Below are 22501 nucleotides of genomic sequence, written 5' to 3'. Positions count from 1 at the left end.
GAAGAAGCTGGTCATGATGTTGCTGCAGTAAGATAGAAAAAAGAAAAAAAAGCCAAAATTTTTTTGGCAATTTAACATTGTCTACCCCTACAAAATTCTTTCAAAGACCAGATACTTCCACATGTATACTGGCCAGGATACCTCTGCCCACAGAAAAATCCAAACAAAAGAAAATGTTATTGTCTCATGTTAGAAGAAATATTACTCTTTCTCACTTATTAGGCGCACTCCTTCCAGCCACTGGGTTTAACCCACTCTTCTTTGTTCTTGGTTCACCTTTTACTACCTTGTCCTTCTTACACTTCCCAGATTAGCAATGCTTATCTTCCCTTCTTCATTGGTGCAGGACTACACCATTACAGTCCAGCAAGTCTCAATTATACATTGTTTCAAATTAAATTCAAGAATATCATGTATAAGCAAAGACCAATGTTGATAAAACATGACCCTTCCGAAGCATCTTCTTTTGCCTCTTTTTAATTTTCTTTTGTTTAAGCATTGGTATAAACAGAGATATGTATACTTACTTCAGCATTTGAGGAATAGTATTTCTTATTACTTTTCTCCTTCCTACTTCCAAAATAACTTTATACAAATGCCAGTAAATGCTGTCTCCATCCTTTTGTGTGAGTGCATTACACATGCAATCTTGCACACACCAGGATGTGTGCAATTCTTGCACACACCAGGGTGAACTTTGTATTTTTCCACCATAATTCTCTGCAAAGAAGCTGTTCAAAAGCTGACTGGAATGGATGCCTGACTGGTGTAAATCAGAAGCACTTCTCTGCAGTCAGTATCTTACTTAGCAATTTTCTGTTACCAAACTAATCACACTCCCACATGCTTCTCTCCCAGTGTGATTAAGCAAGTAATTTTCCAAGTTAAGGGTATTAGGTGCTCAGATTTCAATGTGTATAAATCCATTATGCTCTTCAGAAAATGCCAGCCATAATCTTACTCTTCTGGGAAATGGCTCACAAATATATAGAGCCCAATATATTATTACAAAAGTCAAGGGAATAACTCCGGCACCATTTGTGACAGTGCTCAGACTCTATTTAGGACCACTGTTTAGACCTCAGTTCCTGATCTCTGACCATAGCTGTTCAAAGCTATTTTATCCTCCAGTATTCTTCCCATTCTAATCTTGCCTTCTAGAGCACAGATTACTTTAAACAGAGATTTAAAATAGCTCTTTACACAATTAGTTAGAGTAAGCCCCAGGGATTTATGTCTAGCCTGTTGAACTAGGGCTGGCTCTCTTCAGGAGGTACACACTGACTAACAGAACATATACTGTCACACCAAACATACTTTTGACTCCTTCCCTGAGCAAAAGCAAATGCCTTGTGTGTGCCACGTAGTGAACATGTTATTACGGTTCATTCTCAGCACAAAGCATCCCAATGAACAGCAAAGGAGACTGACCGAAGAAAACATAGAATCATAGAATGGTTCAGGTTGGAATGGACTTTTAAAGGTCATCTAGTTCAAACCCCCTGCATTGAGCAGGGACATCTTCAACTAGATCAGGTTGCTCAGAGCCCCATCCAATCTCATTGTAAAAAACTTCTTCCTTATATCTAGTCGAAATGTACCATGTTTTAATTTAAAATCATTACCTCTTGTCCTGTTGCAACAGGCCCTGCTAAAAAGTTTGTCCCCCTCTTTCTTATAAGCCCCTTTTAAATACTGAAAGGCTGCAATAAGGTCTCCTCGGAGTCTTCTGTTCTCCAGGGTGAACAATCCCAACTCTCAGCCTGTCTTCATAGGAGAGGTGCTCCAGCCCTCTGATCATTTTTGTGGCCCTCTTGTTAGAGGACATGAGCTTTCCTACAGCTCCCAAACCAATGGCCTCTGACTCTCTTGGTTGTGAAGCTTGAGTCATCAGCATGGAAAGAAAGCAAAATGATCAGGGGTGGTTGAGGCTTCTTAGGTGAAAAAAGAAAATGAAAACTGGTGGCTATTCCTAACACAGTCCTTCTGTCACAGTAGGAGATGGCAATTTCATTTACTCACAAGCTGACGAAAGCCAGAAAGGCAAAGTCGCCCGACTGCTGAGCCCTGTGATTTACTCTCAGAACTCTGCCCACTGCATGACCTTCTGGTACCACATGTCCGGGGCACACGTCGGCACCCTGAAGATCAAACTGCGGTACCAAAAACCAGATGAATATGACCAGGTGCTGTGGACCCTGAGTGGGCACCAGGCAAACTGCTGGAAGGAAGGACGCGTTCTTCTTCACAAGTCTGTGAAACACTATCAGGTGAGCTTGGCTGCTCCTCACTAAAATACGAAAGCCGAGGCCAGTAAGACCTTGCTGGTCATGTTTTATACAGCGTAGCAGAAGATGTCACTGAAGGATTTATGTAGACAGTGTTATACCTACAGATGAGGTGCTGTTGCTCTGACAATAATGATAGTGGCATATTTCATGGTATCTCAGATGACAGTGATAGAAGCAATTTGTTATCGAAGGCCAAATAAATACTTTAGAAATCATTTTTCATCTGTCACAAAACTGCATCCTTGCCACAGTTTTGCTGCTGATGTAAAGTCTTCAATGAAGTCATGACATTATATAAATTCACATTTGCATATATAAGTCCATAAAGGCATGCAGTGTAGATTGGCAGGTCACAACTAAAGTACATGTAGATGTGGCATCTTGACAAGTGAAGATGTGTGTTAACAACTAACTAAGATATCCTGAATGCTACAATTGTGTATTAACATGAAAACAATGTGAACATTATCTTATTTTGCCAGGTGGTTATTGAGGGAGAAATTGGAAAAGGAACTGGAGGAATTGCTGTGGATGATATTAAAATTGACAATCACGTAGCACAAGAGGATTGCCGAAGTAAGTATGAATAGTAAGAACATACAGAAATCTCATCCAAAACATTATTTCTTTTGTTTTGATAGCTATTTTTGTCTGTGAGAAAGGGATCGATTTTGGGTATATACAAAGTTTTGCACTGAAAACATCCTAATCAGGCACATCGCTTTATTCGTAGGAAATGCCACTGTTGTCATCTCAGTACTTCAGTAACTGCAGTCTTTTGGATCAGAACTGGCATCCTACTGGCATGGATCACAGCATGTTCACATTCTTACATCTCTCCCTGTATTTTATATTGCTGCCATCTTTAAATTTCTCTGCTTTTCTTAATGTGCTATTTTAACTAATGCTCAAAATCCAATTTTATTTCTTCACCCTTTTTAGATCACTTACTACCAAGCCTACTTGAATTCAATTTTAAAGGACCGCATCAAACCCTTACAGAATACACAAACAGGGTGAAATGACCCCTGCTCTGTCCTCTGCTGACCTGTAATTCTGAGTTTGTTGTGACATGTTTGCTGTAGTCACCAGCTCCCAGACATGTGGGACACAAAGTAATGTTAGAACATGGCCTTTTCCACATCTGAGCCAGGCTATTCCTGAGATGCTATTTGAGTCCTTTTATTTCTGGCCAGTCTTGAGTTATTCCAGTCACTGCTGATTATATGTACACTGCTTACTGCATGTAATTTGGCATCAGCAACCCCAGATAAATACAAGCAACTGAACCCTGTCCTTCATGACAGAGAAGAAGCAATGACTTTTATGTCAGAGAGGAAATAGAACTGAGAACCCTCAGCATTAGGAAGATAAATTTATGCCATGCAAGTTGGCAACATAACAGAGAGCAATAATAGAGGATGTTCCTCACCTTTTGTGGCTAATATCCTTTTGAGGGTAACATGACAGGCTTCAGCTGCATGGTAATTGCACTGCAGGATGAGAAAACTGTACAATGTCTTTTTATCTCACAGTTCATCTTCTGGGGTTCATCATATGCCACCAGAGTGACAGTTGGTAGAGAAGAGAAGCAGGACACACTGCTTGGTCCTCCTGCAGTGTCCTCATTGCCAAGAAGAGTGCTGGGACCACGGTGATTGTATTTCCCTGACTCCAAAATAGGAGAGGAAAGTAACTTCTTTCCTAACTCCACGTTTTGAATGTTCGAACCGAATGCTAAGCAAAGATTTTGGCCTGTGGGAGCTAAAGCCAAAAGCTCAGTCTGAAGCCCAAACACAAGTGGTCTCACTGCAGTCAATGAAACTATTCTTGTGTTTAGCTCTGCCTACACTGATGAAGTGTTATGGAATCAGGCTCCAAAATTGTAAATATAATGAATGAGATGCTAATTCATCACACTGATTTCTCTTTCCCAGGCATGGAAAACCCCTGCTGATAACTAAAACTGTGCCAAGACTGGGCGGAGAGGAGTTTTAAATCTTTCTTTTTTTTCTCTGTTAATTTTCAGAGCCTATCATAATGAACAGTTCTGTCAAGCTGACATAATGATGCTCTGACACAGGAAAATCTGCTATACCATTATTGCCAGCATGATAGTCAATCAGTGTTTGTAACCCTAATAATCAATGTCAATTCTCTTTGCTTCATTAGAATCAACTGATGTGGAGAATGAAATAGATGAAGAAGACCCAGAAAGTAATCAAACAGGTAAAAATTGTGTTATTGTTAACAGGGAATGAATTTTAAAGTGTATCTTCATGTGAATTTTTGTATTCTATTTATTTATTTATAGATTAGTTCTCTAACTGCATATTGTATTAAGGTTTTTTGATTCATCTAGATTAGATGCTAAGAAGGCTTACATTTATTTGAAGGATGTAATAGTTTTATTCTCCTCAGTCATATAATCTCATGGACTTTGTATTATTTGTATCTATCTCAAACCTTCCAAATTTTATATATGTAATTTGTTACATTGTATACATATATATGCAGGCATACTATAGTCCCTTAATATTTTGAAATCTAGAAGGCTTGTCCACAGCTGAAGAAACAGCTATCATTATAGCTAGCAATTTATGACTCATGCAGTGTCTAGGTAATTAGGCTCAAAACTCTTCAGGCTAATTGTTTCACAGACCTGGCTGAAAATGTCATTTTATGACCAGTCTACCAAAGCATTATCATTTTCAATGATGATAGCTGTAAATGGATCATTAAATGGATCATAATTGTCATATTGTCCCAATAATAAAATATACTTGCATTTTTCAGGCAATAAGCTTAATTTTTTTCTGTTACAGTCAACAGGATTGCTATCATTGATGCCGGTGAAAGCAGGGTTTGTCCAAAAAAAGGCTTTTTGGCTTTTTCTGCAGCAATTAGCAGGGTTTGCAAGCTTATTGGATCTTTTTCATAAACTGAAAGGGTTGAGGGAAAACATTATGATACCCAGTGAATATTTTACAGAAGGGGGCAGAGTGCTTTTCTGTCACTATTTCCATTTCAAGGCCCAATCCTGAAGTCAGTGAAGTGGAGACGGATGCAAAATGCCTGGAGATTCCCAACCAATGTCTAAGGCTATGAACATTCACACTAAGCTGAATGAGATTTAATTAACATTTTTGAGCTAAATACTGCAAGCTGGCAAAATATAGCCAAAAGGTCTGGTTATTCACTCCGAAGGCTCCCACTTAATCCAAGGCAGAATCAGACCCCTACTAACATGCAGCAGATTCAAGGATCGGAGAACAGTATGGAAAAAATCAACAACTATTTGGGCCACATTATAGTTTTCAGCTATTTATGACTACCTTCAAGAAGCTAGGTTTTCAAATTATGTAGCAACTTGTGTCAAAAACTTGATGTCCTTTCTCCAAATTTCCAACTCATCAAAGAAAGTTCTAACTAGAATCTGTTCTGAAAATTTTTCAATTCTTTACTCCATTTCAGGGTTTACACCTCCATACCATATGGGTGAGGACTACGATGATAACATCTCCAGGAAACCAGGCAACGTCCTGAAGACCCTAGATCCAATCCTTATTACCATCATAGCCATGAGTGCACTCGGGGTGCTTTTAGGAGCCATCTGTGGAGTTGTCCTGTACTGTGCCTGTTGGCACAATGGGATGTCAGAGAGGAACTTGTCTGCACTGGAGAATTACAATTTTGAACTGGTCGATGGTGTAAAACTGAAAAAAGATAAACTAAACACACAGAATTCATACTCGGAAGCATGAAGGTATAAAGCGACTGGAGAAGTTTCAGAGAATTGGGATAGAAGGACATAGCTCGGTCGTGCTGGGGAACTGTTGATCTTCTTTTACTGTACGGGCTGAAAAGTGCATTGATGACACTGAGCCAAGCTTTTCTCAGGAGCTTCAATGAGTGTGTAACCGATAAACATGGACAACAATCTATGTTAACAATCTGAATCATGTACAGTCTGCTTTTTCTGTTGGTTTTATTTGAAATAATCAAATGCTGGTGTTGAGACCAAGTATGATTGACTTATAGTTCATTTTGTCTTTCTTTCTCTCCCTCTCTTTTGTTTTCTGTTAATGGATAATTTTGTTTTTACTGTGCAAAATCCAAGATGCTGTCACAAAATGTATTCAGTGGGGTCCTTTGGATGGACATGCTGTCTGTAGCTCAGTGCCCAGAAAATATTGGAGTAACAGCAATTTAGTTGACTCCTGCACCTGTATTTGTGTATAATTGCTCGTGTTGTGCATAGGCAAAGAAGGGTTAGGATGTTTTTGGAAGTACTGCTGCATCAGTACCGATATAGTGTGTCAGCTCTGTTTACGAAGCAATACAGTCAAATTTTATTGATGTTTTTCAGTGTTGTACTAAATTTTGTGCTTGTGAACTCCATAAAAAAATATGTGCCGCCATCAGACACAACTGGTAACAGAGTGTACTGCCTAAAAACTAAACAAAAAGTCCTTGGCACTGGCTAGTGTATGTCCTCTCAAGTGCCTTTTTGTTTGTACTGCTTCTCATTGTGTTAACATTAACTACAGCTCTGCTTCTCTGCAGTTATGCCCTTGTCTTTAATCATATTCTGATGGCTCACTGACTGAAAAAAAGTGTATTTTAGTGTAAGAAGGTAGCCTCAGCAAGGCAAGGGCTAATCAGATTTGACAACTGGCTCGATTGTTCTGCTTTCTGTATTTCAACTTCACATCTCTTGACCCTTTTGTATAAAGCTGCAATATCCCCTTTTATTGTTCTTTCATATAGAATGTATTTTCAAATGTAAAATCTCTCTCCCTTTCTCTTCTCTTTTTCTCTGTCTTTTCCTCTCTGAGTAGATTGCATAAGCATTTGCCATTGCCAAGGAAAGAAAACTGCAGCTTTAACTTGCTGGTAATGGCAAAGGATTTTATTAGAGTTTGTGTTAAAAAGTAAGGGAAAATTCTTAACTTTACCCTCCAAAGTCGAACTTTGGGTTTCTTCTTAACAGCATAAAGTGACAGTATCTTTTTTCCTGAAGTCATGAAACATGTCTTTTATCCTGAACAGCTTTGCCTGTTAATTACACTAGGGAAAATGATTCCTTTACTGAAAAGATTGCCTTTAAAATGAGAAATTTTCCTCCTCCTCCTGCCCCTACCTGAACCCAGAGTTCTCTTCTCTCAGTAAAGGTGTCTTTTCATGCTAATCAATGTTAACTGGGCTTACGCATGGGTACTGAGGGCAGAATAAAATCCCACAGTGTATGTAGAGTGTGTTCTTACCATTCTGTTACATCCAATAGGCATTTCATACCTGGAGGTTTCTGTTTGACCAGAAGGGCAGATAGTGACAGATTCAGTGAGCTGAGTAATGTAAGCTGTCGGAAAATGTGTTTGACAATTATGTGGCAATTTTTTAATATTTTAGAACAAATATTATTGGACAAATAATATTCAACAGCCTATGCAGCTGGTCCAACAGGGTAAAAAGAAACAAGAGTATGTATTCTGCAGGGGTCTATAGGAGGAGGCAAGGGACTAGAGGTGCTCCTGCAGGTGCGAGCCCCTGGGTTTTCTGCGGTGACCCACACACAGCACAGCCATAACTGGGGAGGCAGTGGAAGAAGGCAACTTTAACCTTCCCCTGGGTATCTACCAACCAGCAGATAAAACCAGTGCAAGCATGGGGAAAAGACTGCCCTGCAAAGTGCTGCACTCATGGTTTTCCTCACTGAATTCCCCAAGTCCAATCAGGGAGTTAGTCTTTTCCAAAATTGCTTCTGTAATAGAGCAATGAAGTATCCTGTCCAGGACTAGGACTAAACAAGGGCTAATTCAGCCTTGAATTATATAGAGCAATGAAATCCACCCCTTTATCAATTAAATGTTTTGAAGCATATAATTTCACCAATATGAACCATAAAACAGAAAAATCTGTAGAAAATCCACCAGTAACCTAGAAATTGAAGAAAAGGGAAGGAGACTGGAGGTAAAAATATAGATTTTGAAGTTGAAAATATTTTAAAGGAAAACTCAATAGAAAAAAAGGTGGACAGTTACTATTTCAAAGGAGTCCTAAAGGCAAAGACTATAGTGAAAATTCGAACACCCACCTTCAGGTCATCAGACCTTACATGCCTAAAATGGAAGAGTTACCTCCCCAGGCTCTAGACCTTGGGTCCTCCAGAAGGTGAGACAGAGCACCTAAGGCCTGAAAGTTTTGCCTAAAAGTTAGTCCATGAAATGTCCCAAGTGACAAACTCACTTTGACAGAGGCAGAATTTTCATTTGTATCTAACACTGTAATTTGACCATAATGGTATTGCAGCAGCTAGTTAATTAACCCAAAGAAAAAAAGGATTTTTCAGAGCTATTTTCAGCACACCACCACCGTGTGATTCAGCTGTTAGAGTCTGTTCTCCTCAGCTGAAAAATCTTCTAGTCCACTAACTTGATGGAGAGTTACATGCATGTATTGCCTTGAAGAGAAAATCCCACTGGGGAGCCCAAGCCCAAAACTTTTTGAAATATTCCCATGGATTTCAATAGATTCTGGACTAGCTCTTGGTCTTGATCTATTTGAACAGCTAAGCTGGTGGTTGGTGGGTTTTTTGATTCTTTTAATGTACTGAGAATAGTGAACGCAAAAGGAAATGTATCTCCTTTGTGGTCTTCAGACCTTACTATGATAATGAGGATCTAGCACTGAAGATTTGATTTCTCTGAAGGTAATAGAATGAAAGTTGCCCTTCAACAAAGGAAAAATGATACTGCAACTTTACATTGAAAAGTATCTTGCACTGATAAATATATTTAAAAAAATTATATGTTTATAAAGTTATTAATTTGTAAAGGCAGTGTTACAAAATGTTCAGTTTATATTGTTTTAGATTGTTTCATAATTTTTAAAGTGTAAAATAACATATTTTTTCTTTATTGAAAAACTATAAAAATCTTCTGTAGTAAAATGATTTCATTTTACTGGTATATTATTGCTTCATGTTTTGTACCATCATAAAACTTTGTGCAAATTTTTTTTACAGAAATTTTTATTTTCTATGACAATATGACACTTGTAAATTGTTGTTTCAAAATGAACAGCGAAGCCTTAACTTTAAATGACATTTGTATTCTCAGACACTGAGTAGCATAAAAAAAACCACATAGAACTGAACTGTAACTTAAATTTCCAAACTATGACTACTACATTCCAAAGAAACAGTTGAATTAAACATTTTCATAAAATATCCCATACCTGATGTATTTTATTATACTAAAATGGATTGATTTTATTAAATGGCTGGTTTTATTTAGCATCTTGCAACAAGCACAGTGTTTTAATCATGGTTATGTTTGTTGGTAGGCAATTCCAACAAACAGACATCTTGGTGAGACCGTTTATGGTTTAGGATGGAGGGATCCACCCTCTGCCTGCCCAATTCCCTCTCCCTGCTGGAAGACACTCCCACTACATGTTTAACTTTTAGTCAAACAGCAGGGATTTAAGAGGGCAAGTCTGCCACCACTGCTTTTAGGTTGTAATTCACCTCGCTGCCGTGGGAAGCCGAAGACACACACCCTGTGTAGGTTATACTCACGCCTTCTGGTTTGCTCTTAGGGGAGGTGAGATTTACTGTGGAGTAATGTCCATTTTTGACAAGTTGCTCCACTGAGTGTCTGCTCCAGTAGTAAGGTTTGTACAGATGAACTCCCTGCACATTTCCGCTGAAGTCATCAGAACTTACCCAACCATGGCCAAATCTCCCAGTGCAGACCACAAGCTGCTGATGAGAGCAAATGCTGCAGGGGCAGCCCATTGGGCCTGATTCGGCATTCAGTTGGGTGCTGAACTCATCTGTGGAACATAGGATCATGCATAGGGACACCTTCAAGAAGTTTGCATCCAGATCAGAAGCTCTAGATTGCACATTTCCTGTTTTATGCAATACTTACCTATTTGTTTCTTGTTAATACTGAGCACTCTGCACATTAAACTTTGTCAAATCCTTTCTTTACGCTGCACACATGAACAATGCACATAGTGTCCGTATATTATTAAGTTGAGTACTCATGGACAAATATTTTACTTCAGCTACTTTACTACTCCTGGGAAAAATCTTGTACTTATTACCACATATGTGAAGATTGTTACACTTGAAGAGAAAGTATTGAATCTTTGTCTCCTCGAGAGAGTGGTGGTGTGGGTACCTATTTAAAATATGAGATGGAACTACAGCAAGGCACCTGAGCAGAATTTTCATCTGTGGTCAGAGTAGCAATTGCTCTCAAAAGATAGTTGTGAAGGTTGTCCATGTAATCACTACATCTAAATTCCTTAGAAATGTCCTTTATTGCACTCTGTTTGCTTCTGTGATAACCAGTCACAGGGCTCTTTCAGGGAAAATAAATGGCAATGGAATTAATTAGAGAAAAAAAAAAAAAATCTGTAAAGTGACTCCATTGAGGATGAAGCTCAGAAAAGGGAGATAAGTATTTTAAGTTAAGAAAATTCTCTTTCTTTCATTTAAGGGAAATTAATTAGCCTAGGAGCTAACAACTACTTAGCACTAAACCTTCAGTTTTCCACACTAAATAGGCTGCATAAATGAAAGACAAAAATGGTGCAATGGGATCTGAATTATGTTTCAGAACACAACTTTTAAACTTGAAAGAAAAATAAGAGCAGATGGAAATAACAGATGGGTCAGCTACATACAACCAGTGCCGGGAGTGCACAACTCTGAGGCGCAGATATTAGGGTCACAATCTGTAAAAAGGGTCTTTGGCAGATAGTGACAAGCAAACCCTATTATTATTTCACCAATCAAACATACCAGCCCTGAGCCAGCAGCCACATAGCCACAGTGCTGAGCCCAGTCCCATTTCCTTGCCTTTTGGCAGGACATAAAATACAATTACACAGCAAAAGGCAGATGTACAGGAGAGGCAGGGGAAGCACAGCTGACGTATGGGCAGGTAAGACCCACCACCATCATGGAAATGACAGCAGTGCCCACCTGTACAAACCTGCCCTCTGGACCAAAGCTCCCAGTCCCACTGGAGATGAAGGCTTCTCAGTCCTCATAAACTACCTTTTATGAGGCATATTAAGACTTAACAGGTGCATACCAATATAGCTCTAAATTTGACCCTCATAAGTCTTTTCTTATGTACAATTCATCCATTTCTAACTCAATTCTGCTTACCCGCTTTGCCAAAGTCAAATGTCGAAGTTGGTTTTGATTTTCAGATCATGGCATCTAGACGTCAGATCCCAGAAGCAATTCCCTTCCCTTTCTTTAATTGTCCTGTCTTTGCAATGCATTATGCCTAATAGCATATTGGTTCAAGCAACATTAATTTATTAGAGCTTTAATTTCTTCTTTTATACTATTTTATGCCTCAAGTCACCCATAACCACAATTTTACCTACAAGTCTTTGTTAAATTATAACAGAGTGTATCTAAATTTTTTTTTGCCATGGGATACTTTGTATAGCTGTTTTATTTGCTGATTACTTCCCCTGTAGACCCTAATTGCCTTTCTACAGCAGGTCCATTCTCTATTCTCATTCTACACTTCTATTCTCATAGCTTCACACAATCAAACTCTAATCTTATCACCTCAGGACTGACGGTGTCTCAACATTTATAACTGAAAATCTCATTAAAAAATCTTCTGGCATTTTTCACAGATGGATGGAGTCTTATCATGTGTCCAAACCTAATTCCACATTCAATAATAATATTCTCCTATTTAAATTTCCATTGTTTTTATTCATCTCTCAGACATTTGATTCATGTCCCTGTCATTGTACAGCATCACTGTGCACCACACACTGTGTTTTATTACAGGCAGTTGTGCTTCCATAATGGGTGATGTGGGTGCAATTGAAAAAGGAATTGCAGTCTTACTGGAGCACCATTAGTCTCAGAGAGGTCAGGTGGTGCTCTCAAGAGGACAAGGTAAGGAGAAGGTTTGTCAGGGTTTGTCAGGTGTTGCCACGACAAAGACTGAGGGATTTAATGATAAGAAGCTGGAGGATGAAGGGTTTGCCTGAGGAAACAAGTATTTCAGGTGACAGGAGCTGCAAAGGGAATTATCAGAAAACTCGGTTGTTCAGTTCCTTTGTTTTTCTCTTGCAAAAAAACATTCACAATTCTTAAAAAAATGTCTGCATTATGGAAGTGTCTCTGGCAGCTGCCATGCACTTTTAAATCCGCAGTCATGGAAGAAGGGAGTAGGGGTACCAACCCATCTGTTAGCTGAACCTAAACAGTGGATTTCTACGCTCAAAGAGGCAACAGGTGTGGATGCATCTTTGAAGGCCCAGGCAGCATCTCAGGACTATAAGACTGGCATTCTTCATGCATCATTTTCATCTTGAGCGCCTTCATTCCCTTTCCTCTCTAACGTTGTTTTATGCCATTTTTTTCAGAAGTAAATTGCCTGGGCTCAACTACTGTTTTTAATGATTTCCTACTGTTAACGTATTTTTCCTTAATGCAACTTACGCTTCCCTCATTGCTCAAATACTTTTATAAACATCTCCCTATGCATTTCTAAGGCATGCACAGTGTGAAATAGCCCCACCCAGTGCAGAGATACCCCATGTCAGAAGAGAGAAGAGCCCACCTCTTCTCACTGCTCCTCTTCCCTATCTCTGCAGGGCTCTGTTCTCCATCTCAGGGCCCCAGACACTACATCTTTAATAAAAAATCTACCTTTCAGAGACCCTCAATATTTTCTACATCAGGCCTCATATCTTTGCATTAATTCATTAATTAAATATTGATACCAATCTTCCTACTAAACATTTACTTACTAGCTTCATAATTGGTAGCGTACTACAGTAGGTCACTCTCATTTTGCCTTTTGAGACTACTAACTAGACCCCAATGTTTTATCTTTCTCTCCTTTTAACCTTCTAATCTGACTGTTTCCCATAGCTCTACCAGAAAGGAAAAAAAAAATGAGAAAACCTAAAATGAAGGCATAGCTGTATCTCCTTTCTATCTATGTGACTAAAAAAACCCCATTGAATATGTAAAAAAAATTAAATTTCTTTTTATTTTGAAATGTGTTTTTGTGGACTGAAAAAGAGAACCACCAGACTGGTTGGAAGTGGTCTTTGAGATGTCTGGGAAGTTGTAAGCAGATAGCCACTGGAGCCTTCTGAAAACTACCCTGTAACATCTGCAAAGGCTTATCAACTCTGCAAAGTGGTGCAAGCACAGGATTATCAAAGTAGGGAGGCTGTGAAGGTATTGATTTACCCCAAGCATGGTTGACAAAATGGAAGAAAAGCAGGAAAATACTTAGTGCTAAAAGTAGATCAGAAAGGACCTCCTTATTCTAGGTTCTACTAGTTTACCTTTTAATCAGTCCTCAGAAGATGGGAGGCAAAGCAATGAATGAACTCAACCAGAACTCAGTCCCACCTACAGCTCATGTTGACTAATTCATGTCCTACGGTTATCATGTAGCTCTGAGACTAAGGCAAGGTGAAGTTGGTTGCCAACACCCTTTGTGTGAAAGATCTCTGACCTTCAACACCAATTCCTTTGCATGCCCTCCAAAAGTTACATGCAGGAAGCGATACCACTTTGTACCGATTGCCCAGGTATTCAAATGTAATTTTTGTTGCTGTAGGCCATATTATCTTCCTTTTGCATTTCTTTGGCCTTTCTTCTTCTTAAGACAAGGCCTGCCTAATAAGCCATGTTTCCACAGACTCTCTGTTTTGCATGGTGTGGGGCACCCCAGATCCCATTTATCAGCTTAGGAAGCCCAGTGTGGGACAGACCTCCCATTCGCTCCACTGATGCTGCTCTGCTGCCTCAGCCGCTTATGGCCTCCTGGTTGATTTGCATCACTGTCTTGTTTGCAACAGAAGGTCATCAAAAGTTCACTTGAAATTGAGACTCTTATTTCAATGCCATAATCTGTAGGCAACTAAGGATCATCTTTGCTACCTTTAACAAGTCTTTTCACAATCTATTCCCTTTTCTTCATGCATACTAAGGTCTTAAAGTGGTCACCTTAAATCCATATATCTTGATAAAGTGGCTGAATTACTGCTGCTGAATGGTAGGCCATTATCTACAACTAGTTTATGGCACTTAATAGCTATTATTGCAAAAGATGGATATCTCTATAGCATAAATGTCTTACTAAAGATCCCGTTAGTACTCTTGCTTATAGTTAAGTGGTAGCTGCTTTCTGGAATGATCAGGTTACTCTCCAAGATTAAATAAACCAGTACCAGTTTATTAGTACAAGTAATAAATAGGTTATATGCATTATGAGGACTATTTGGTTCTTCTTTGCTATGTACTACACATAATAATGTAAATGTGCACAGCACTATATAGACAAACAGACTGAAGAAATGCTGTGAGGATGTCACCATCTAGTTTAAGAGGAAAATACCAAACGTCTGTCAGTCACAAGAACACAACATAGTAACTTGCCTCAGAGTAGCAGTTTTTCTTTTTCTGTTTATAGAGGTATGGTGGTTAGAACAGTTAGAATAAGTGTGTGCCAATTCATTGGAGAAAACTATGGATTTATGAATCTCCTTGAGGAAGTGTCTTCTGATGAAGGACATGAAGGAGCAGAGAGTAGAGGCAGAGTAGATGGGGTCATGAACTTCATTTTACTTCTCATCATGAGTAATAGTGCTAAACTGATAGTCAGTCAGATCTCTCATTTTCTTTAATTTAACGCTATTCTTCTTGCTCCTTGCATTACTGACCCCACATTATAACTGAACCATGTGTTTTATTACAATGCTAAGCACTGCTTTAAATGCACATGAGAAGATTTCAGTGCTTTTTATACCGCACAGTTATGTGTGGTGAGTTTTGTTCTTTTCACATAAAGAACCATCTCAGAGCTAACAACTTGTATTATTTTAATCAAGTCTCATTTCATACAGGTTGTAAACTTTAATACCGATTGCCATTTCTTCTGGGCTTCAAATATAATGCACAGCTCAGCACAAGTCTGACCTTTGTGGTTTCGTATCAGCACATATTTGCTGAAGGCACTTCATTAGACACCAATGGCGATAGAGCTTTCAGCCTTTTTAGTAGCTTTCTTTGGGGCTGTTACTGATTCCCAATATATATTTTTTAACCAGTAACACATTGTGTGTATAGTAAATATAGTAAGCACACATATATACATATCTCCTGAGATGCAACCATAATTCTACAACAGAAGGTGAAGAAGCACTAGAAGTACTAGAACAAAGGGTTTGCCTAAAGGTAAAGGTCTGTGTGATTATTAAATGTCTGAAGGTTTTAGTCAGGTTTGGGGATTCCTTGTGACAGTGTAATGCACTTAGAAATGCAAAGAGCATCTCTACAGGCAGAAGTATTTTCAGGCTGCTCTCATGCTGCTCTTCTAGTTCACTTCCTAGCTCAGATTTTGCAGGCTAAAGAGAGCGTCTTTAATATTCGGCAAATATTTTCCCCTACTACTTCATGCATATATTTTTTGAGCTAAAGGGATTTGTATTTGATGTTTATACTGTGATAGTGCCTACAGGATAACAAATTGTGGTCCCATAGTGCAAAACAATATGAAAAGATGCACATTCCTACCTCACAGACAGGAGCCGTAACGTGGCTGCTGTGAGCGTAGATGGTTCTGAACCCAGTGTCTTCGTCAAGTGCCTTTATTGCCAGCTCTGTCTCTTGTATTTTCCACAGCTGTTGCTGGTTTTTACGATCAATACATCAAAAGTATAGGATGCTACTACAAATGTGGTCAATTAGCCTTCAAGGGTAGCATTCAGTTTATCTACCATTGGCTAAATTGGACATAATCTCCAAAGTGCAAGTTACATCCCCTGTTTCAAACACCTATCTGAGGATGAGGTGAATTTTCCTCTTCCAGTATGAGTTTCTCTTGTCTATAGAATAGTTTAAATTAATAGTTCAGATTTAAAGGCCTACATTTTAGATGGGTAAAATGAAATGAACAAAATTTCCTAACTACTTCTAATTATGAACAAACTAGTGGTGGTTTTGTTTGGTTTTCCCAGGGACAAAGACCTGAACTGCTTTGACTGATTTTTATCACAGTTGGTTTTGACATCTGAAAACATTTGGTCCACCTGCTAACCAGCTAGCAGAAGCAAAACTTAACCATTTAGGCTACAGTAGTACTCTCAAAACTCACTGGTTCAATTTCAGTGGAGGCAAATACATAAACATAGGTAGAACATTGGCTCCTTATTCACTGGGTTGTCCGCTGCTACCTACAGAATTATGATATGCCTTGAAGAAATCTTATCCTACCCTCATACTTAGGCAGACTTGGGTCTGGTCATGTCTTTACTCAGAGTCTAGAACTAAGAATTAAACCTGGAATTTTATAGGCTTGTTAAATCTGCTTCTTAAATTGATTTTGCTCTGGCTGCTACAAGCTAATTATACTGTATTCCTACAGTGCTGCAGTTTAGACTGATCGTTGCCTACCTCATAGTCACCTATTCATCTTCTCACTTCTTCATCTTATGTTTTGGGTTCACTCTGATCTACATGTATAACTTCACACAAAGCTGAGGTTTTTTTCTTAGAGATTTGATCTACCTACAATTTTATTCTCTGGTACTCCTTCTGACTCTGCGAATAAAAAGCATATATTTCAGAAGTGCAGCTCTTCATTCTCCCTAGGAAGTCTCAAACTTCTGCAACTTACAGCTGTATTTCATATATTCCCACGCATTTCAAACTATCATTTTAGATGGTTTATTAAGTATTTTTCTCAGCAAGAAACACACTTATGTCCATGACAGGCAGCATGAAGGATGACCCAAAATCACTGTCTGCTTTTGATACAGAAGGAGCCCTACTGAACATGTTAATGAAACCTGACAGAACCTTGAAATGACCTGGAAGAAACTATCAGAAGTGTTAGTAAGCATTATTATAGATATTTTTATTGATACCACTGTGCTTGCAGTGAACCTCTTTTCTGATTACCTTTTATTAGGAAAACTTGTATTTCTGATCTGAATATGCATTTTAACAAAAGGATCATGACATATCTTCCCTCTTTTTGCATTTATGTGGGCAAACAGGACAGGCCCCAGTATATGTCATGTAAATCACCATGTTGGTGAAGTTTGTTCTGATTTTTTAGTACTCGCTACACCAAAGAGACAGAGGAATCCATATTATCTTCATGTTACTCTTCAATCTATTTGGGAATCTCCATGTTTCAGATGCTTTGATTTTCATCTCTTCCAAGCCCATTTTCTGTTTCTCCATCTTCACTGTGCAGAATGAAGATAGATTTTCTGAGTGTCTCTTCAATCATTCAAAAAAAATACCTTTTTTCTTTCATGATTATTGCCTCAGGTCAGTGCATATTCTAAAACAAATATAAAAGCATATAAGAGACAGATGCTATCCCTTTGGTGCATATGTTAGCAAATGGCTGGAAGACATTTTACAAATAAAATGCACAGATGATAGAGAAATTGGAAACGGCTCATCGTTTCCAAGTCCTTTAAATAGGAGTAATCAGACATCCCAAAATCTGCTAAGCTATGCTGAAGCTGGAGAAAGCACTGAGCCATCAAAATGTCCCTGCTCTTCCAGCTAATGGTGCTGCCAGACCCGATTATATGGGCCTTACTCAAGTAAAACAGCCTTGAAAATCAGGTGGAGCTTTGTATGAAGTAGAAATGTTCAGGGCCACTGTCCACTGTTGCTAGCTGAAAAACAATGCCAGTGTCTTAGAGGACTATTAGCAGACAAGTAATAAGTGCCATAGCAAAAGACGACTGTAGAAAAACTTGAAAAATGAAAAGTAAATGTTAACCAATTGCAGAAGCAGAGCAAACTGGTCATTAGTAATTCACACAGACTTTCAAATACGAAATAATCATTACAATATTTTGCACAGAACACAATTTTAGCTTTTATCATTACAGCTTAAATATAGCTCCCAGCACTGAAACTAGTTTTTACATTAAATGCAGCATAGTAGTTGACGTTACCATATGAAAATCAAGACCTGTAAGTTCATAATGTACATTCAGAATGTAAGAAACCCCCAGATGGCAAGTTTCAAACAACTACTGTTGTTAACAAATATATAAAGCCACTTTTTACATCATTTCCTAAAGTTAGTAGCTCCTCATTCCTCAAGCAGTTGAAATAACTTCTGATCCCTAGACATGTTGTTTGGTGCATAACTGCACACAGATACGGGTTCACTTTAGGCACCTAACTCGCAGAACTCATTAAACATCCAATTTAGCTGTTCTGAATTACTATCTGTAAGACCTTATTTCTCTCAATACAAAAGAAACGTTAGAAGACAAGTCTTCTCCTCTCCCCCAAATCAGTTCCAATGCTCAACTCCTGCTGTAAATTACTATTCAGTGTAAGCAAAGTCTCAAGAACTTCCTTGCTTGTTTGCTATTGGCAAACACATTGTGATCATTCAGCAGCTTTTCAGGTTTTTTGAAAGTCTTCTGCTCTTCATTTCACTGGAAAAAATGAAAACAGAGGCAATTGATTAACATGCACATAGGATCTGTCCAAGATTTTTGACCCAAGAACCTGGTGGCTGTCATGTGCAGCAGCATAAATAAGTAATACTTTAAAATACATCTGTAAGAACTGGCATCATCTCAATATTCCACACACAACAAAACTATATGACTGTAAAATGTATTTGATGGCCATTGGTAGTGACAGGACTTGTCTTTTTAAATTCCATCTCATCTCTAGAGTAATTGAACTCTGGTGCAGCTGCTAGAAGCTCAAGTTCCACCTTCCAATACAGTATTATCATTTGATTGTAAAGACTTCACTCAGTTCTAAACACTGAAAAGCAACACAGGTCCAACTCTGGGAATTAATATTCCAAAGATCATGGATTTTTTTAGACCTTTAAAACAAGATCTAAAACACTATGGACTGAATTAAAACATATCTTATCAGCCAATCAAGATGAAATGATCCCCTGAAGCAGAAGTTTGGCATTGTGAGAACATTTTTAAAGCTTGGTTTGAAATCTGCTTGAACACACATTCCAAGTATAGTGAAAGAGTTACTGAAGAGCACTTAAAATGCTACATATCTTGTATGTGACCCTAGATTCTACGTGGACAGAATGATTAAATAAAAGTGAAGTAGTTCATTAAGCAAAGAGTGTGACTGCAGTTTCCTAACATATGTCTCATCTCTATACAGATGACGGTTTCTATTGTTTTCTTTAGCTTGTGAAATAGAACCAGTTGTCACCAATGCTGTTGCCTTTTCAGTCAAACAGAGCATTTGGCTGTGGCAAATTGTCCAGTTTTTCTAACTATTCAATGTACAGGCTCAGCTGTCTCTTTTCTGAAGACTTTGCACTGAAGGCCTAACAAGAAGATACACAGCTTAGTCATATTACTGCCTTTGGCACTTAATTAAAGAGGGTGCTACTAGAAAAGTGGATTTAATCCCAGTGTTTTAATTAAATTCTATCTTGGCACAAGTCCACCTGTCTGGATTCAATTGGATATAGTTCTCTTTCCTTCTTGCTCCAGACATTACCATTGCCTGCTCCCATTGAACTGCTGCAGTGATTGTCCCATTGCATTTGAGTGCAAATAAAGGTAGTCCTCAAATATAGAAAGCCTCTTGCATAAAAGGGATGTAACATCAAAGCTACTATTTAAGACTAAAGTGTTACACCATTTTCATGTTCAAATTGTCTGAGGCAGGCAGTTGTGTTCACACTCTGATCCCATATTGAGTGTGATGGTGTAGCCATGCACGGAGATCAGCGCAGACTACTAAAATTAGTTTGGAAAGGCATCATCTGTACTGCAAGCAAGAGCCAAGTTATCACTTCAGAATTGTACTGGACAAGTTTATAGAAGGTGCAGTGACTTCATTATGAATTACAGAGGAGACTGACATTTCCCACTCAGAGTGGCAGAGTGGGTGAAGCCAAAATCCTGAATGTGTGGAAGGTGGGCAATATTTTGCAGCTTCATTTTACTCATCTTTGGGAATCCTAACTAGTTAAACACAAAAACTTTCAGAGAAGCGATTTCTTGGGGGCAAGGTTGTAACAAGGAAGTTACAAAACTTCTGCTATTAAGACTCCTATGTCAGTAGCCTATTGAGGTAAACCTCCTAGTAGTGGAGAGGAACTGAGTATGACCCAAGGTCAGTTTGGTTGATCTTATGGTGGAAAGGGCTCTGAATCATGTGTGTAAGTATAGTCACCAGGCTGTCATTCTTTCATCAAAAAGAAAACAAAAAGCAACACAAAATGGAGGTATCATTTTTTTATACCGCACACAACAAATTTTAAACTCTGACATCATTCTTGAAACAAAAACCTTGGTCCTTTGCTGCCTCTTGCCAAAGAGTTGCTCAGCCATATCATGAGGAAGAGGAGAGGACAAGGGTGGAAGAAACCAAGGAAAGAGGTGTGGAAGCAGGTAATTTGAAAAGAGTGAGTTAGCATCTGCCTGTAAAACACCAGAGAAAGAGATGAAGTGCTGAGTCACAACAGTGGGATTCATCTTCACCCTCTCTAGTCATCCAAAAGTGAGGTCTAAGCCAGCCATCCAGTTTCTTTCTGTGAGTAGAGATGGGGCACTTCCAGATGGCAATTCAGCTCACACTTCTTGGATGTCTATCTTAGGAAAAGACGAATCCCGGGTGTGCTCCAGCAGCCATGTAGCCACATGCCACCACTGACTCAAGGCTTCTTAGTTAATTAGAGTTAAAATGTCAACATATGCATTGCTTACCACTCCCACAGCCTTAATCCTGACTCACATCTAACTGTTACTGCTCATCCTTTTACTCCCTTCTTCAGGCATAGGAAACAACTGTTGAAAGATATTCGAACTTTTAGAGAGAATACTGCTGGTAAGGAGAAAGCACAGGCCATGTGATTCATTATATTTTAGAACTACTGAAAAACAGACTAGTCGCAGCACAGATACCGGTCTATACCAGTATGATGGCTCTGTTTCCCGTTTGGTGACATATGTGAAATATTGAGACTACACTCCCTCCCCACATGAAAGCAAATACTAAGAAGTGCACATGTTTACCAGTCTGAAAGTCATGACACATGATACCGTTAGGACCCGTCAGGCACTTGCCAGTTTCACTCTCTGAAAAGAGCATTTTGCCACTCTCAGTTTGCCTACCCATTCGGCCATTTAAGAAAAAATTTTTTTGTCAGACAAAGAACGTTAGCACCCAAGAAGGACATATTAAAGGGAAAAAAAAAAGAAAATACATTTCTTACTGAAAATAACTGCATAATTAAGGAGTAAACCATACCATAATGTGCATTGTTAGGCTTGTTGAACTTACATGACTCTGGCACATTACAAAACTAAATGCATTCAGTTATCTGGCAGGAGGCAAATGTCTAAGCCAAAGTTTCACGTGCCCAGACTCATTGTTAGAGAAAATTATAAAATAGCCAGAGGCATGTTTTGTTTTGTTGTTTTAATTTGGGGATTACAAAAGCTGATAGATCTTGACTTTCATCAATCATTTTTCCCTCTCTCTTGGAATAACTACACAGTTATTCCACTCCCTCCCCGCCTACCAGTCCCGCCATCTCTGCAGGAGACTCAGGCTTGGTCCCACACCTTTTGTGGCAGTACTAAGGCCGCAAGATCTGGGAATGAGAGAAGCTGCCGACAGCCAGATTCCCTGCTTGTGCCTAACACAGAGATCATGCTAGCTGTACATGAAGACAAAAGTACTTCTCAAAGTGCAAATAACCTACTCTCTTTCAGAGCTAACCTCCCACAGTTGTGCCTTTGCTTTGCAGTCCCAGCACTTCTGGACCACAAGACAAGGTGGCCAAATGACTCTTTGTGATCCACACACAGCTCGCTGGCACGCCTAGCCTGCTCTCATTTTCTTACACCAAGTGTGCCAGAGCCGGGGGGAGAACAGCAGCTCAAACCACAGGATGGGGAAGGCTGCGGCTGGTAAGGAGGCCCCTTTGCTCATGGAGGCCTGCTGGAAGCAGGAGGGATAATTCACACCTGTTTGCCTCTCTCCAGCTCCGGGAGCTCCATGAGACATGCAAGGAGCCAGTAGATTGCAAAACATGCCCGTGCCATGTGGCACCTAGAGGGAGGCAGCTTGTGGCACTGTGGGTGCTGGAGGTGCTGCTGCTGCCTACAGCCTGCTGCCCACATCCCCCTCCCCACAGCCCCCTCCC

The 22501-nt window shown here is 39.2% G+C and overlaps 1 protein-coding gene across 1 annotated transcript in view; it reads left to right on the top strand.

Annotated features, from left to right (window-relative positions):
* Positions 1 to 7767, top strand: part of NRP1 (neuropilin 1) — a gene marked incomplete at its 5' end in the record, with an annotated part of 65911 nt that extends 58144 nt beyond the window's left edge. The window contains 4 exons of the mRNA XM_009699428.1: positions 1996 to 2270; positions 2774 to 2867; positions 4464 to 4520; positions 5766 to 7767. Coding sequence (XP_009697730.1) covers positions 1996 to 2270; positions 2774 to 2867; positions 4464 to 4520; positions 5766 to 6055 — 716 coding nt within the window. The remainder of the gene's footprint in view (positions 1 to 1995; positions 2271 to 2773; positions 2868 to 4463; positions 4521 to 5765) is intronic.
* Positions 7768 to 22501: the final 14734 nt, after the last annotated feature.

Source organism: Cariama cristata, unplaced genomic scaffold (genome assembly GCF_000690535.1).
Source record: "Cariama cristata isolate BGI_N322 unplaced genomic scaffold, ASM69053v1 scaffold2944, whole genome shotgun sequence".
Classification (NCBI taxonomy): Eukaryota; Metazoa; Chordata; class Aves; order Cariamiformes; family Cariamidae; genus Cariama; species Cariama cristata.
This window is presented reverse-complemented; position numbering and strand designations above follow the sequence as displayed.